The following is a 16,628-nucleotide window of genomic DNA, read 5'->3' as shown; positions in this document are numbered from 1 at the left end:
TCTGTGGAGTGGGAGTAGAGTAAAAAATAAAAGAACGGTGGTGATACAGATCCAGACCCCGGACCCCACACCTCACCCATTTTGTCCACACATTTTGTGAGAGAGGGAACGGAGAGAGAGAAAAAGAAAAAAATAATGATGGGCTGCACCAATTAATAGTATTAAATAACATATAGTATTAATTATGATATTATTCATCTTATTTATTATATAAATTATAAATATTAAAAATATTTTAAATTATCTCACATCATCAACTAATACATTAACGGTTGCATATAACATTATTTAAAAAATAAAATAACAAATAATAATAATAATAAATGGTCACAAATTAATTGGGGTTTGTGGGATCACAAATTTTGAGAGTCCCAAAATATATATTAGGTGTTATACTTTTGACATAATTATACTATTAATATTTAATTTTAATTATAATTAAATTAATTAAAATTAATGTAAGTGTTGTAAAAATAAAAAAATAAAATATATGTTTTTACGTAAAAAAATATAATAATATTATTTTTTATTTATATAACTAATAAATTATTATTAAAATAAAATTAACTATTATATAAATTATAATTATAATAAAATTTCAAAATTATAAATTATTATTATTATTATTATTATTTTCCCAAACTTTTTAGTGCATATTGCTTTGCTGGAATCCCAATTCTCACATGACTGGCCAATTTCTTGGATGCTTCTTGGAATCCCACCTTGTTTCTTGTTGGACGTTTCTCGCCTCGGACGCTATAATTCGAAGAAAAATATTTTAGAGTCCTAAGAGAAGAACTTAAAAATAACAATTTTTTTTTTTTGTTTTTTTGCGTTGCCAGCTAGAGCAGTTCTACTAGAGCTCTCTATCATATCTATAATTCGAGGGATTATTAGATATTCTAAGGTATAATTGGTGGAGGAGAAGGAATAGTCTATAATTTTGTGTCGAGTATGATGAGACATAATATATGATAATTAGTCCTAAAGTATGAACACGTGACATTCTAAGAGTATTGAGAGGCCATTTGGAAATATAGGTTTAAAAAAATGTTTGGGACTCCCTTCTTTGGAAGTGTCATGACCCCCAATTTGATCTTGGTCTTTAATGTGTGTGGAGTCCACTCATGTATGTGTAGGCTCCACATTATGAGTGGTTGGGATGAGAGTGAGGGTTGTGGGGGTCATGTATGTGTGGGGTCTCTATCACAATTGAAAAAGTTTAAAAAAAAATTAATTTTTAATTATCTTTTCAAAGCACCCTAAATATTTTTTCTTCTTGGCTCCTTTTGGTATAGAATCCTTCCCATTACAATATGAATTTAACTAATAATAATAATAATCATAATACATTTAAAAAAAATTTGAGGTGCTCTGTGCAAAAATTCATATTTGAATTTTTTTTTGTCCAAAATCCCGGCATTACTTTGTTATAGAAAAATGTTTGGGGGCCCTAATTCTGTGGCTCAAATGTGGCTCAAATGTGGCTCAAATGGCCAAAACGACGTCGTTTTGGCCATTTTGATGTTGTTTTGTACTCAAAACGACGTCGTTTTGGCCATTTGAGCCACATTTGAGCCACAGAATTTGGGCCCTCTACTATACATAAGAACAAGACAATGCCAAATAACTAAAATATTCATTTCTTACTAACTGTCGTTTTGGCAACACACACAAAAAGCTGCGTTTTGTGTGCAGCTCAAAAATGCCAAACCATCCCAAAACGTTGAAAATCCCATTTGGGAAGACCCAAAAAAGTAACACCCAAATTTATCACACTACCCTCCGGAATATTTTAATTAATTAATTCAAAAATCAAAAAGTACAGATATTTTGGTCATTTTGGAGTGATGTGACATTTTAAAAAATATTAAACCAAAAATCAAAAACGCTAACTTTTTACCAACTTCCCAAATCACTTCCAAAAAAGTCAAAAAGCTTGATAAAAAATCAAAAATCACCTTTTTATCAACTTTCCAAAACACCCCAAATTTGTTTGTTAAATCCATTACTCTTAAGCCAAACCCAAGCGCCTCTTTCTCTAGAAACCACCGACATCCAGTACTACCACCGACACGGCTGGCTTCGTCGGCAAGCACTCACGCTCAAGCACTACGCCGCCGTCGACTGTGTCACCTACGCCTTCTCTAATCAGATCACCGAGTTCACCTACGTCAACTCATCACATGCTTAAACAATGTGTCAATTTAGTCTTTATTGTTTTAATTTACTCGATTTTGACAGGAATCAAATTGACACATCGTTTGACTTTTCGTCCACTAAACCTAATAACCGTTATTTGTTAGACTAATATGGCACAATCCGTTAAATTAAAAGGCAAAATAGAGTAAATTGAAACAATAGAGACTAAATTGACACACGGTAAAAACTATAATTTATCCTAGAATTTATATAAAGATAATATAACAATGCCAATTTTATAAATAAATTTATTATTATAAATATTTTATTTTAAAACGAAAGATACACAATAAATCATATTTTGTCTTATTCTTTTTTAATTATATACCATTACTCAATTACCCATCATCACATCTCACACTGTCTTATGTCACCTTTTATTGAATTGTGATCTATTTCATTACATATTTCATGATATCATTTAATGATAATTATAAAGATATTTTTTAATTTAAAATAATTATAAATTTACATTCTTATTTTATAATCATTAAATTTGAAATGAAAATCATCTAAGAATAGAGTGGATCAAATTCTTTATGCCTACATCGTGATAATCAACTTGTCAATCCTCACTATTTCTTTACTCATTCCTAACTCTTTCAAATTTATATTTCTCTCTTGGAGGACCCAACAATTGATAGCAACGACCAGGTTAGTCTCTAAGATTGTTTCCATGAACACCACAATAGATTTATTTAAAAATATTAAATTGTCCTACAACATAACAATATAAAAAAAGGAAAAATGATACATTTTTACCAATAAGAGTGTCTGAAGAAGTGCTTTTATAGGATAAAATTGTATGAATATAACACTATCAATAAAAAAAAAAATATGAAAATATCATGCGAAATACCCAACTATTGATAGCAACAACCAAGTCTTCTTTTTATATTTCTAGTATTGTTTCCACCAAACATTACAAGATTAATTTAAAATTATTAACTATCCTCAAACATAACAATATAAAAAAATGACAAGATATCATAAAAAAAGCCCAATTATAAATAAAAAATCAAATCTTCTTTCATATCTCTTAAAAAAAACACACACAAAAAACAAGATATCATATGAAAGGCCCAACTATTGATAGAAACCCAAATCTTCTATCATACCTCCAAAAAATTTACAAGATGTCATAAGAAAAACCCAATTGTTGATAACAACAACCAAGCTTTTACTGTATCTCTAGCATCGTCAGCACATTCACCGGCATTCATCTATCACCATTCGTTCTACCACCGTCGTCTAAGTACCGTCGTTTACCATCATCGATAACCTCACTCAGATCTATGCATAGATCTAGCATGCTTTACTTTCTATCCGGTCAATTTGTTTTATTATTGTCGATTTCGATTTGTGCATAAATCTGATGTAAAATCTTTTTTATCTCATCCCTTCTCTGCCTTTTTCTCTCTTTTTGGTATTTTTTCCATGTCTATAATTTTTTTGTGTTGAAATACAAAATGTCTCTGTGTCTTGTGTTGAAATATAATTTTTCTGTCACTGTGTTTAACCACAAAATTTTCTCTCTGTCCTATGTTTGAAACCCAATTTTCTCTATGTTTTTGTGTTTTTGTATTTTTTTTCTCTATGTTGGAACACATAATTTATTATGTCATATCTTTGGGGGATAGTTTTGTCTTCTTCTTTATGTTTTTGTGTTTTTTTTTCTTTTTTTTCTATGGTGGAACACATAATTTTTTCTGTCATATCTTTGGGGATAGTTTTGTCTTCTTCTTTCGTATCAAATTTTTTAAGGATATGGATTTTGAAAAAATTACCAAAAAAAATCTTAAGAATTGACTTTTATAATAAAATAATTTTTAAATTTTAATTTTGTCAATTTAAATTTAATATTTATTTATTTATTCTTAATTTATTTGAGTATTTTTATTAAATAAATTTGATGGCAAAAAAGATTTTAGTCATTAAACTCAATGTTAGTGTATGTAAAATGTCTAAAATATCATTTTTTGTTAAGTTTAATAACTAAAACATGTGTGTGTGTGTGTGTGTGTTTTTTTTTTTTTTTTTGGTATTAATTTTACTTAACAAAAATTTAAAAAAAAATGATTAAATTCAACCAAATCAAAATATTAAGTTTTAAATTGATTAATAAAATTAAAAATTAAAGGTTTCTTTTGCTACAGGATATAACCTGAAGTTTTTTTTTTTTTTTGGTCATTTTCCCTTATCTTTATGGATTCTTTAATTTTGTATTTATTTTGAAAAATGGTGACATCTAATCTCATTTTTTTATTTTATTTTATTTTTTATTTCTAAATACTAGTCTCCAAAAAATAGAAGAATGCATTAAGGATATGTACAAAAAAAGTCCTTTACACATCACCATTATTAAAATATCCTTAATGAGTAATTTAATATTTAATATTTTAAAATGATATAATTTTTTATTTAAATATTGCTTTTAATAAAATTAATATTTTTAGTTATTCTAATTTTTTAATTTATTTTTATTCTCGCAAAAATTTTATCCATAACTTTTGATAAAAACAATATGCCAAAGTTATTTTTAAGAGTATACAAGCGCTATCTTTTTCTTTTTTTTTTTTTTATAGAAAATTAGTGAAACATTCCTCTCCAACTTTATGTAGCAGGAAAGGTCCAAGACGTTTTTTTTATTAGCTAAGATCCTTCAATATTTTCACAAAAAAAATTCGATTTAGAGAAATTTTGCCCGACTCAGAAAAATTTCTACCCAACTATTGATATTTCCCTGAGTCGGGATCGAAATTTCTCCGAGTCGAGTACAATTTCTCTAAATCGAATTTTCTCTGTGAAAATGTTGAGGGACCTTAATTACTATATGGTATGTCCTTAATCTTATAAATATCAGTGACCTTAAAAAAAAATTCGTTATTTATTATTATTATTATTATTATTATTATTATTATTATTATTATTATTTTATAGATAGGGAGCATACAAGCTGTCCTAATAAATTTTTTTTTATTTAAATAATAAAATCAAAAGCTCTTTTGCATTATTTTTTTATTGACTTTATTTATAATTTTTATGTTTGTAATGTTTATTTATAATCATCTTTATTATTGATTAATTTGTTATTAATGCTTTGATTTAATAAGTTATATTAATACATTTATTTATTTTATTACAACAATAGTAACTTTTATTTATTTATTTATTATTGATTAATTTGTTATTAATGCTTTGATTTAAATAGAATATATTCTCTTACTTGATACCATAGTTATATGTTAATTAAATGATACTGGTACACACTATTTTACACATCCATAGTATTCCAAAATCTAGACACCTTAACAACTATTATCTAAACTGACTCATCATTTCAACATTTTGATTAAAAAAACGTATTAGCAAATTTTGATTAAAAAAAAAGAAAAGAAAGTATCAGCAACATTAGCTTTATATCAACAACAGAAAACATGGCACAGCTTCTTAACGCATGGAAAGCGTTTCAGAACGAAGCATTAAAATTTTAATATGGACCCTTTTTTATGAGGCCGGCAAAATGGTACCGCACACACGAGTCCAAGCTATCGATTAGTTGATGTGTCCCCACGTAAGACCGACAACACCACAACAATCAACGGTTTGGATCCCAACAATTATAAAGGCAAGCAATATGACAGAAACCAATCAAATAACCGAATTAGTTTTTCCATTCCTAGAACAACTGCCAATAAATAGGATCAAAATAATAGCTTAGAACAACTAGAGGTCAAAAGGATACCAACCAAATCCCTGAACAAACTTTAAAAATGACAGAAAAGTCTAAACAAACTGAAAATAAAAATAATAATCCTAATACCAATTCCCAGATCTTCAAACTCTCTCTTCATACCAAATCCCCACCCTAAAAAGTATTTCAGCAACCAATTTGCCACCCCCCACAAAAATGAAACAGATCCTAGAAATTTTAGGAGAAAACCCCACAATCAATCAATCGCAGCTCATGAACCCTAAAAGTAAATAACACTAGGCCTCTACAAATGCATATGCATATATTGAAGAAGAAATGTATATACCATGCCAAATTGGGCTCGCTTCATTGGTTCAAGGACAATGAGCCGATCTGATCACCAACATTGCGTCCTGATGATGCTAAATGGAGGACATCCAAAGCCTTGGATACTTTCTTCTTCAGAGCATCTGGAGCCTCGATTAGATGGAGAACCTCGGTTTGGTCCATCTCCAGCAATATATGCCTGTCACTTTTCCAGCATGGTCAGGCTCAACCCTCTCCACTAGTGGAAATAGCTGTTCCCCCAACATCTGTCATTTTGACAACAAGGCCATTGCAAACATTAATCAAGAACCAACATTTCAAAATAGTTTTCAGATTTTTACGCCATGGAAAAATTGCTGAAATGAAAAGACAAGATTAAAAAACTCACCATGCTCTGATTCTCTGGCATAGCAGAAGCAAGTGTTGACATAGGCACTGGCCCAGGACGATGAACATCCACTGGAGTCGTTGACATTCCCGAAACATCAAAAGGCAATGGCATCATTGGAGCCATGAGACCTTGAGGAACAATAGATGGGTCCATACCATTTCGTGTGCTGGCCACATATCTTAAGCCTTGGTTGGCATTTCGATGCTTCAACTAATTTAAAATGACAACACAAATACATACAACACCATTAGAGAAAGCATGAAATTCAAAAGCAGAACACAAGAGTCTTAACAGACATGGGAAAAGGGCATTTGTAAATCAGTCCCCCGGAATTCTTGGTAAAGTTTTTTTATATCAGCCTTCCAACAAGGCTGGAATTTTTAAAAATTACAATGTGTATGTCACGATCAATCTAATTCCAAGGCCAACTACCCTTGATTATATAAATGCATAAAGCATAAGGAGGAAGAAAAGAAAAACAACGCTTAGAGACAACATAGAGAACAATAATGTACCTGTTGATGCTGGTGCTGCATCTGTAGAGGATTCCCACCTCTCCTCGCTCCGACACGCTGTCCGGTTTGTCCTTTTTGCCTATTCAAGTTGCAAATATCTCCCTATTCCACTCATTTACCTTCTCCTTGATTAATTTCAACTTCCTCATGAACCTAAAACCCTCCCAACCTAAAACATTGCATTCATTCCACCAAAGGGTGAATTTATCTCTAAACGAAGGATGCTCCAGCCACATTTTCAAACCTAAACAAAGTAGGTCCCCATTTGAATGGGAAGCTCTCAACTACAATCGGACAGTAATCCGAGATAAGCCTTGGGAGAGCTAATTGCCTCACCTCTCGAAACAAATCAGACCACCCCAAAGATAATAAGAATCGATCCAACCTGCAACAAACCAAATTCTCTTGAAGATTAGACCAGGTAAACCTGGCGTTGAACAGAGGAGAATCCACCACACTGCACTCTCTAATAAAATTATCAAACTCCCTCATCTCTCTATTAACTAATGAGCCATTGAGCTTTTCCGGCACCATTCTTGCCACATTAAAATCTCCACCCACACACCAATTTGGTAAACACAACCCATACAAACCAACCAACTCATCCCACCAAACCCCTCTCCTAGAAGGACTGTTAGGGCCATAAACCCCTGACAACCATCTAAATTTCTAAACCTGATTGAAATTGAAAACTCCCCCAAAATTGTCTCACAATTGCTCACAACTCTTTCATCCCAAATGATCAAAATACCTCTTGACGCTCCTACCAATGGAAGGTATCCCCACTTCCTAAATCTAGCTCCCTGTATGCTTTTAATAAGATTTCTATCACAAGTCTCACGTTTTGTTTCTTGTAGCAACACTATATCTGGTTGATGTAACTTCAACATTTCTCTACTGACCCCCCTTTTCCTCCTAGACCCCTTAGTTATCCCTCATTTAATTCCCCATATGAGTGATAAAAAGGTTATCCTAGGATTAGATATTTTGTACTAAACAAGGGACAAAGGGGAGAATGTGGGGCTGACATATATTTTTCTTATCCTAATCCCTCACCCGCTCATCCAGTTATCAAACACTCCCTAAAAGGTTTCTGCCAACCAGACAGTGAACTTACACAACACATCATCCAATTGAAGCACGTCAAGATAATTTCTTTAAAAATTTTAAGGGTCTGGCCTGGGTAAACAGAGCTTGCGCCTTAAATACATCCTTCAGTGCTGTTTAACTTTCCCAATTAAAATAACTAAAAACAAAAAAAAATCAAAGATTTAATCCATCAATTACATATCACTTTTGGGAATACTACTTCAAAGTCCATTAGAAGTATGTGATTGGTTATTCTGAGTGAAGAGAAAAAAGCATTTTCTTTGTTATAGTTGTCAAAATGTACAAGAATTCAGTGAAGAGAGGTCAAATAATCTAAACTCCAAGGAAAGAGAAAAGTTCTATACAAGCACAGAAAAAAGAAGGCCATGACTCAAAAACATTATAACAAGTTAACAACTATTGCGATAAAGTAGAGATGGACTATTTGACTTCCTGAAACTATTGAATGGAGGTTGTGCCTCTGAATACTTACAAAACATACATGGTGGTAATTGACTGCTACAAAATGACATATAAATAATAAGGAACCGTCATAAATAAAGAATTCGACCCATTCAAACCTCAAATGCATGAATGGCAATTGTAATTCACGATGCCTTGAAACTAGCAAAATGAAAAAATTTCGACGGGCACACTAGGATATCATTGCCTAGAAAATCAGAGGAGATAAACTACTTGGTAATTCAGGTTCCTCTTGACACCAAGAAATGTTGGGCTGCAAGAATTCATAGTTTTAAATTGAACTGATATATGATCCTGCCAGCAGAAACACACTGCAACTCAATGATGTGGCAGCAAAGCATAGTTAGCTGATAAAATGTATTAGTTTGTCCTTGGTACTCCACATATTACTGCAGGTAAATTGTGCAGCTATTTTCAAATATATTAGTTTTCAATTGTTTGAAACATCAAACATGGTAAAACTTGGAATTAGAAAAGGTTCCACTAATTGCATATGTGAGAGAGAGAGAGAGAGAGAGAGAGAGAGAGAGAGAGAGAGAGTACCTCAAAGCCACAATAATACTTTCCTTTACCCACAAGCTCAAAATTAACCTTTCGTCTTGCTGGTTTATCAAGGAGGGTACACACCGATACGAAGGACACTCCTCTGGATTTCAAAAGAGCAATAAGACAAGACAAAGTGTTTCCTGTATCCACAATGTCCTCAACCTGAGCCAAGGAAAAACCAAAACATAAGTAACATGTCAAAGAAAGAATATCAAAGCTGAATAGAAAATAAAAATACAAGTATAATATCAAATCCCATAAATGTTGAGAATAAGAACAACTATGCACCCCATCACTGATCCAAATTGCACGTTTATTTTTCTAGTCTCAATGTAACCCATGTGAAATAATCTTTTGTCATTATATAATATTCAGATCTTTATTGTTGTTGTAGTGGTGGTGGTAGTGGTGCAGAAGGGATTGGGGGCACGACTCCAAGGTGTGGACCTTGCCAGTAACATAAATTAACCATATCTCTTCCTCCTGGGAAGGCTCTGTATGATGGTTGTAATTTTGATTCCCACATTACTACATACCCTCCTCCCAGAGCTTTCTAAATAAGCTTGGTAAAGAAGTTTAGAATCTGGGTCTTGTTAATTTGTGTCCTTGAGGTTTAAAAATATTATATATCATTTATTGCATGCATTTTTATGCAAAATGTACAATTTTTTTAAAACTTCTTAACATTTATCTTCCTAGGGAAATTCTACTATACACCCGTCTAAAAAAGGCGTACCATATGCACCCCTAATTATGCCGTTTTTATCTTTAGTTATAACCAATTTTCTTTTTTAGTTATGACATTATATTAGTTATGATTCCTGAGTTCTTTAGTCATTTAGGTATGACAATTTTTTCTTTTTTTAGATTGAAGTTATGCCATTTTCCTTTTTACTTATAAGGAGCATATATAGTGTTTCCCATCTTCGTAACTCATATGATAATTTCTGGCCTTAAAAGGTATGCCTTAACAAAACCCTTAGAAATTTTAAAAAATAATATCTACATCCAGACTGTCTCCTAATTTGACAAAATCTCAGATCATTCCCCATGTTATGTGGTGGTTCATTTCATTGAATAAAGATACATTGCATTGCAATAACCCTTTTCGGTCTAAATGTTTGTGATTTTAAAAAATAAATAAATAGAGAAGCAAACATCAATCAAATGTCACAAAATGAAATCTTAACATATAATATACTTAACATACATATAATATATAATATAATATATACATATAATATATAATGCATTAGTCTGTAAATGCACATCACAGTGCATTAGGAACTGTAAAGGAGGCAAAGCTGTACACCCACTAACTTCAGAGCTTTACAAAGCTGTACACCCACTAACTTCAGCTTTACAAGTCACTTTGCTATTATTGTAATGTATTGCCTTATGCCTTCGTCCTTAATTGTCTCCCTCTCCTCTCTATAAAAGAGAGAGACCTTGTTCTCTTGTATAGCAGATATACAACAACATACATTGTATATACAAATCCTTCTTTTCAGTCTGTCTCTTTTCTCTCCCTCTCTACCAATCTTTCATGGTATCAGAGCACAGAAATACAACTCTGGCATTCTTCCACTTTGGTGTTTAGTCCCGTACACAGTGGAACTACACCAAACTGCTCGGAATCTCCTTACGATTCCAACGGCACCAAGCCCATCACCAGAAACCCTCACACGCGCTCTCACGCGCCTCTCTTTTGCTCGACGCGTCTCTGCTTCCGTTGCCACGCGCACACGCGCCTTCACGCGCCTTCCACCCTACCTTTTCGTGCGCCGCGCCTGCTACCGTGCACCCACGTGCGCCATTCGTCTACCGTGAGCCGCACGTGCGCCGTTCCGCTATTGTGCACCCGCGTGCGCCATTCTGATACCGTGCGCCGCACGCCCATTCTGCTAACGTGCGCCGCTGACATCATTTTTCACCCTGCTGACATCATCACTACGCAGCCCACTTTTCCTAGCTATTTTCGACCTTCCGGACTCACTGGTGCACTCTGTTTTACCTAATTTTGCTCCTACAAATCTATCCCTATCAATTTAGCCCTACTCAACTATTATTATGGATCGTCATGATACCTCTCATCTCATTTCCGTTATTTTGGATGGATCCAACTATGTTCTATGGGCCCAAGCCATGTCTTCCTTCCTCAAAGGAAAGAAGCTCTGGCGAATTATCTCCGGGGACATGACCCAACCGGTCAAAGAAACTGCTGAAACCACTATTTCTCCTGCTACTCCTACATATGAAGATCGCCTTGAGGAATGGGACAGTAAGAATCACCAAATCATTACCTGGTTTCGGAATACTTCTGTTACCTCTATCAGTCTTCAGTTTGGCCGCTTTCAGCTTGACTCTGTCACTACTCCTGCAAAAGACATCTGGGATTTTTTGAAAGAACGATACCAGACTACTGGTCTTGCTCATCAATATCAACTTCAGAGCCAACTTCATCAGATGCGCCAAGAATCTAGTCAGTCCATCAATGACTTCCTTTCTCAAATGTCTTCCGTTTGGGACCAGCTTGCTCTTTCCGAACCAACTTGGCCTCACCGAGAAGATGCTGTTTTATTTACTGCTTATCGTAATCAGCAAAGGTTGGTGCACTTTCTCATGGCTCTCACGTCATCCTTTGAGCCCGTCCGTGCCTCTCTTCTTCATCGGCAAGGGAACAAGCTATTTCTGAGTTGCTATCAGAAGAGACTCGTCTCGGTACTCTCCAAACTCATCATGTGGACTCTGTTCTTGCCACTCCCCCGTACCGGCCATCATTCACCCAGCGGACCACTGCCTGCCTCTATTGTCAGAATCGGGGCCTTCCCTCAACACATCTCCTGGTCAATTGCCCAGTCAGAACCTGCCGATACTGCAACAAACTTAGTCCTGGTCATCTGCAACAGGATTGTTTTCGCAATCCATCCCGCTCCTCCTCCACTAGCCACTCTTCTCGCGGTGGTTCTCCTCGGGGAAGCTTTCATCGTTCCAGGAATCAGTCTCATTCTGGGACTCAGTCTCATCACACTACCACTGCTGCTGCTGCCGCTGAGGGTTTTTCTGCGTCTCCTGCTCCGTCTACCACTCGCTTTTCTCCGACGGATGTAGAGGCCATGCTCAAACAACTTCTCTCCCCTTCTGGTACACCTCCTCAAACTGCTTTGTCTGTAAAGCCAGGTAACTCTTGTTGGTATTTTGACTCTGCCTGTTGTAATCATATGACCTCCTGTTCAACTATATTTTCTTCCCTCTCTTCATCTCCTCATATTCCCTCAATTCAAACTGCTGATGGTTCTCTCATGACTGTCCGTCATATTGGTACTGTTTCCACATCTTCTTTAACTTTACCTCAAGTTTATCATATCCCTGCTCTCACTTTAAACCTTATCTCTATTGGTCAATTATGTGAACTTGGTCTAACTGTCACCTTTTCTGCTACTCATTGTTTGGTGCAGGACCCTCAGACGGGGCAGACTATTGGGATCGGCCGTAAGCAGGGACGTCTCTATGAGCTTATTCACCTTCATGTTCCTGACTCTCCTCAGATCGCTGCTCCTGCATCTGCTTCCTCATTATCTCCTTTTCATCTTTGGCATTGTCGCTTAGGGCATATTTCTATTAATCGCTTAAAGTCTTTGGTTTCTAGTGGACAATTGGGTCATGTCATTCCAGATACTTTCGATTGTATACCCTGTCAACTTGCCAAACAACCTGCTTTATCATTCAATAAAAGTATTTCCGTTTCCTGTGCACCTTTTGATCTTATACATTCGGATATTTGGGGCCCTTCCCCTACTACTACTATGGGGGGATCTCGTTATTTTGTTATTTTTATTGATGATTTTTCCCGGTATACTTGGATTTTTCTCATGAAAACTCGATCTGAACTCAAAACCCTTTATTATCGATTTGCTAAAATGATCCACACCCAATTTTTCAAAACCATCAAACTTTTTCGCTCTGATAATGCTATGGAATATCGGGACTCCGATTTCCTTTCTTTTCTTCAGAGTCATGGTACACTGCCTCATCGTTCCTGTGCTGGCACGTCCCAGCAAAATGGCCGTGCTGAACGGAAACATAGGCATATTCTTGACACTACTCGAGCTCTCCTTCTCTCTTCTTCCTGCCCTGAAAGCTTTTGGGGGGAAGCTGCCCTCACTGCTGTCTACACTATCAATTGTGCTCCTTCCCCTGTCATCCATAATCAAACTCCCTTTGAACGTCTGCATGGCACTCCTCCTCCCTATACTAATCTTCGGGTTTTTGGCTCTGCCTGCTTTGTTCTCCTTCAATCTCATGAACGCACCAAGCTTGAACCTCGTTCTCGTCTTTGTTGCTTTCTTGGGTATGGAATTGAACATAAAGGTTTTCGCTGTTGGGACCCTCTCTCTAAACGTCTTCGTATCTCCCGCCATGTCGTCTTTTGGGAGCACCAAATGTTTTCCTCCCTATCCTCCTTTTACTTACCTGCACTTTCCTCTACTGTACTGTTTACTAATCCTTCCATAGATCTCTTCTCTGATGATTTTGATACAGGTTCCTCCTTCATTGAGACGCCCTTGCTCACTCCTGCTCCCGACCAGACTGCTCTCCCTGAAGGTCCACCTCTCCCTACACCACCTTCTTCTCCATCGGTTCTTCCTCCCACCGCTCCTCCTGCGGGTCGACCACACCGGGTAACTCAGCCTCCTATCCACATTCGTGATTATATTGTTGGATCTGCTGCCTTTTCTACTTATGAACCTACCTCCTATCGTGAGGCTTGTACTAATCCTCTTTGGTAGCAAGCTATGACTGATGAACTTCAAGCTTTGGACAAAACTCATACTTGGGATCTTGTTGATCTTCCTCCTGGCAAAACTGCAATTGGCTGCAAATGGATTTACAAAATCAAGACCCATTCTGATGGCTCTATTGAACGCTACAAAGCTCGTCTTGTTGCCAAGGGTTTCAACCAGGAATATGGGATTGATTATGAGGAAACCTTCTCCCCTGTTGCTCGGCTTACCTCTGTTCGCAGTTTACTGGCTGTTGCTGCCGCTCGCCACTGGCAGCTCTTTCAAATGGATGTCAAAAATGCCTTCCTCAATGGTAATCTTCTTGAGGAGGTCTACATGCAACCTCCACCTGGGTCTACTTTTCCCCCTCATAAAGTTTGCAAACTACAACGTGCCCTCTATGGCCTCAAGCAAGCACCCCGCGCTTGGTTTGCTAAGTTCAGCTCTACCATTCATGACTTCGGGTTCACCTCTAGCTCCTATGACTCTGCTCTTTTTATACGGACTACTCCTCATGGTACCACTCTTCTCCTTCTGTATGTGGATGATATGATTATCACTGGTGATGATGCAACTGGTATTCTCCACCTCAAACGTTTTCTCCACCGTCAGTTTGAGATGAAGGACCTTGGTACTTTTAATTACTTTTTAGGCCTTGAAGTCTCTCATGATTCTACTGGCTCTTATTTATCTCAGGCCAAATATGCATCCGATCTTCTGGCTCGTGCTGGTCTTACTGATTGCAAAACTACCTCTACTCCAGTTGATCCTCAGATTCGTCTCACTCCTCTCGATGGGGCTCTCCTCCCTGATGCGACTCTTTATCGCCAGCTCGTCGGTAGTCTTGTCTATCTCACCGTGACTCGTCCTGACATTGCCTATGCTGTTCACATTGTTAGTCAGTACATGTCGGCTCCTCGCACTCCCCACTATACTGCTCTACTCCACATCCTTCGCTACATCAAAGGCACCCTGTTCCATGGCCTTCACTACTCTGCTTCCTCCTCTCTTGAACTGCGTGCCTTTTCTGATGCTGATTGGACTGGGGATCCTACGGATCGACGCTCCACCACGGGATTCTGTTTCTTCTTAGGGGATTCTCTTCTTACTTGGCGTAGCAAGAAACAATCCCTCACTGCCCGTTCTAGCACCGAAGCTGAATACCGGGCTCTTGCTGATACTACTCAGGAACTTCTCTGGCTACGCTGGCTCCTCACTGATATGGGTGTTTCCTCTTCTGGCGCTACCTCACTTTATTGTGACAATCAGAGTGCTATTCAGATTGCTCACAATGATGTTTTTCATGATCGCACCAAGCATATTGAGATTGATTGTCATTTCATTCGACAGCATGTTACACGTGGTACTGTTCATCTTCTCCCTATTGCTTCTACTGATCAACCTGCTGATATTTTTACCAAGGCTCATCCTCCTGGGCGCTTCCGTGATCTTGTTTCCAAACTCAACTTGGTCGATGCCTACCTTCCTTGAGTTTGCGGGGGGCTGTTAACATATAATATACTTAACATACATATAATATATAATATAATATATACATATAATATATAATGCATTAGTCTGTAAATGCACATCACAGTGCATTAGGAACTGTAAAGGAGGCAAAGCTGTACACCCACTAACTTCAGAGCTTTACAAAGCTGTACACCCACTGACTTCAGCTTTACAAGTCACTTTGCTATTATTGTAATGTATTGCCTTATGCCTTCGTCCTTAATTGTCTGCCTCTCATCTCTATAAAAGAGAGAGACCTTGTTCTCTTGTATAGCAGATATACAACAACATACATTGTATATACAAATCCTTCTTTTCAGTCTGTCTCTTTTCTCTCCCTCTCTACCAATCTTTCAGCTTTCACGAGTCATTATGCAACCAAAAAATAAGAAAACAAAAAATCTTCATCTTCACACAATTAGATACCAAACAACAGCTACGAAAGAATTAAAAATGAAATTGAATGATATAAACAGTACCAGAATGACGTGCTGTCCTTGAATATCGATCTTCAAGTCGAATGAAATTCTCGGAGCGCCGTTCGATACAGTTTCTGAGCCGTACGAGTCGGCTCGAACGAAGTCAACGTTGAGGGGAAGTTTGATCTTTCTGACGAGGTCGGCTAGGAACAGAAAGGCGCCGGTGGCCACGCCGACGACGACCGGCGGGGATGAAGAGACGGCATTGGTGGTGAAGTCATGGGTGATCTGAGAGGCGAGATCGGAGACTCATTAGGAGATTTGGTCTTCGCTGAATAGAATTCTCTCTATGTCGTCGTCCAGAGCCATGGCCACAGAGACAGATACAAGAAGGAGTAGGGTACATTTTATTGGTTGCTGTTTTAATCCCTACAACCAACACTGATGTTTGGATTGTGATTTCGAGTGTGAGGAAAAAATAGAAAGATATGTATTCTTTTTAAGGAAAACTAGTATATCACACGTATTTTGTATGGATTATATTTATAATTATTTATATATATAAATTGTGATTTTTTTAAATATTTTTGTTTTTTTTAAGTGTATTTTTTTTTATATTATATTAAAGTTTAATGTTTTGATAATAATCATATATGTTAGACTTTT

General features: G+C 36.4%; 1 protein-coding gene across 1 annotated transcript; it reads right to left on the bottom strand.

The window, feature by feature from the left end:
* Positions 1 to 5,858: 5,858 nt before the first annotated feature.
* Positions 5,859 to 16,331, bottom strand: LOC114300943 (uncharacterized). Its single transcript, XM_082874406.1, is given in 4 exon segments — positions 5,859 to 6,489; positions 6,612 to 6,824; positions 9,245 to 9,409; positions 16,023 to 16,331. Coding segments are annotated over 4 exon segments (798 nt in total). The 3' UTR covers positions 5,859 to 6,378.
* Between the last annotated feature and the right edge of the window lie 297 nt (positions 16,332 to 16,628).

The sequence above is a fragment of the Camellia sinensis genome, chromosome 6, assembly GCF_055761805.1.
Source record: "Camellia sinensis isolate YWXY chromosome 6, ASM5576180v1, whole genome shotgun sequence".
Taxonomy (NCBI): Eukaryota; Viridiplantae; Streptophyta; class Magnoliopsida; order Ericales; family Theaceae; genus Camellia; species Camellia sinensis.
This window is presented reverse-complemented; position numbering and strand designations above follow the sequence as displayed.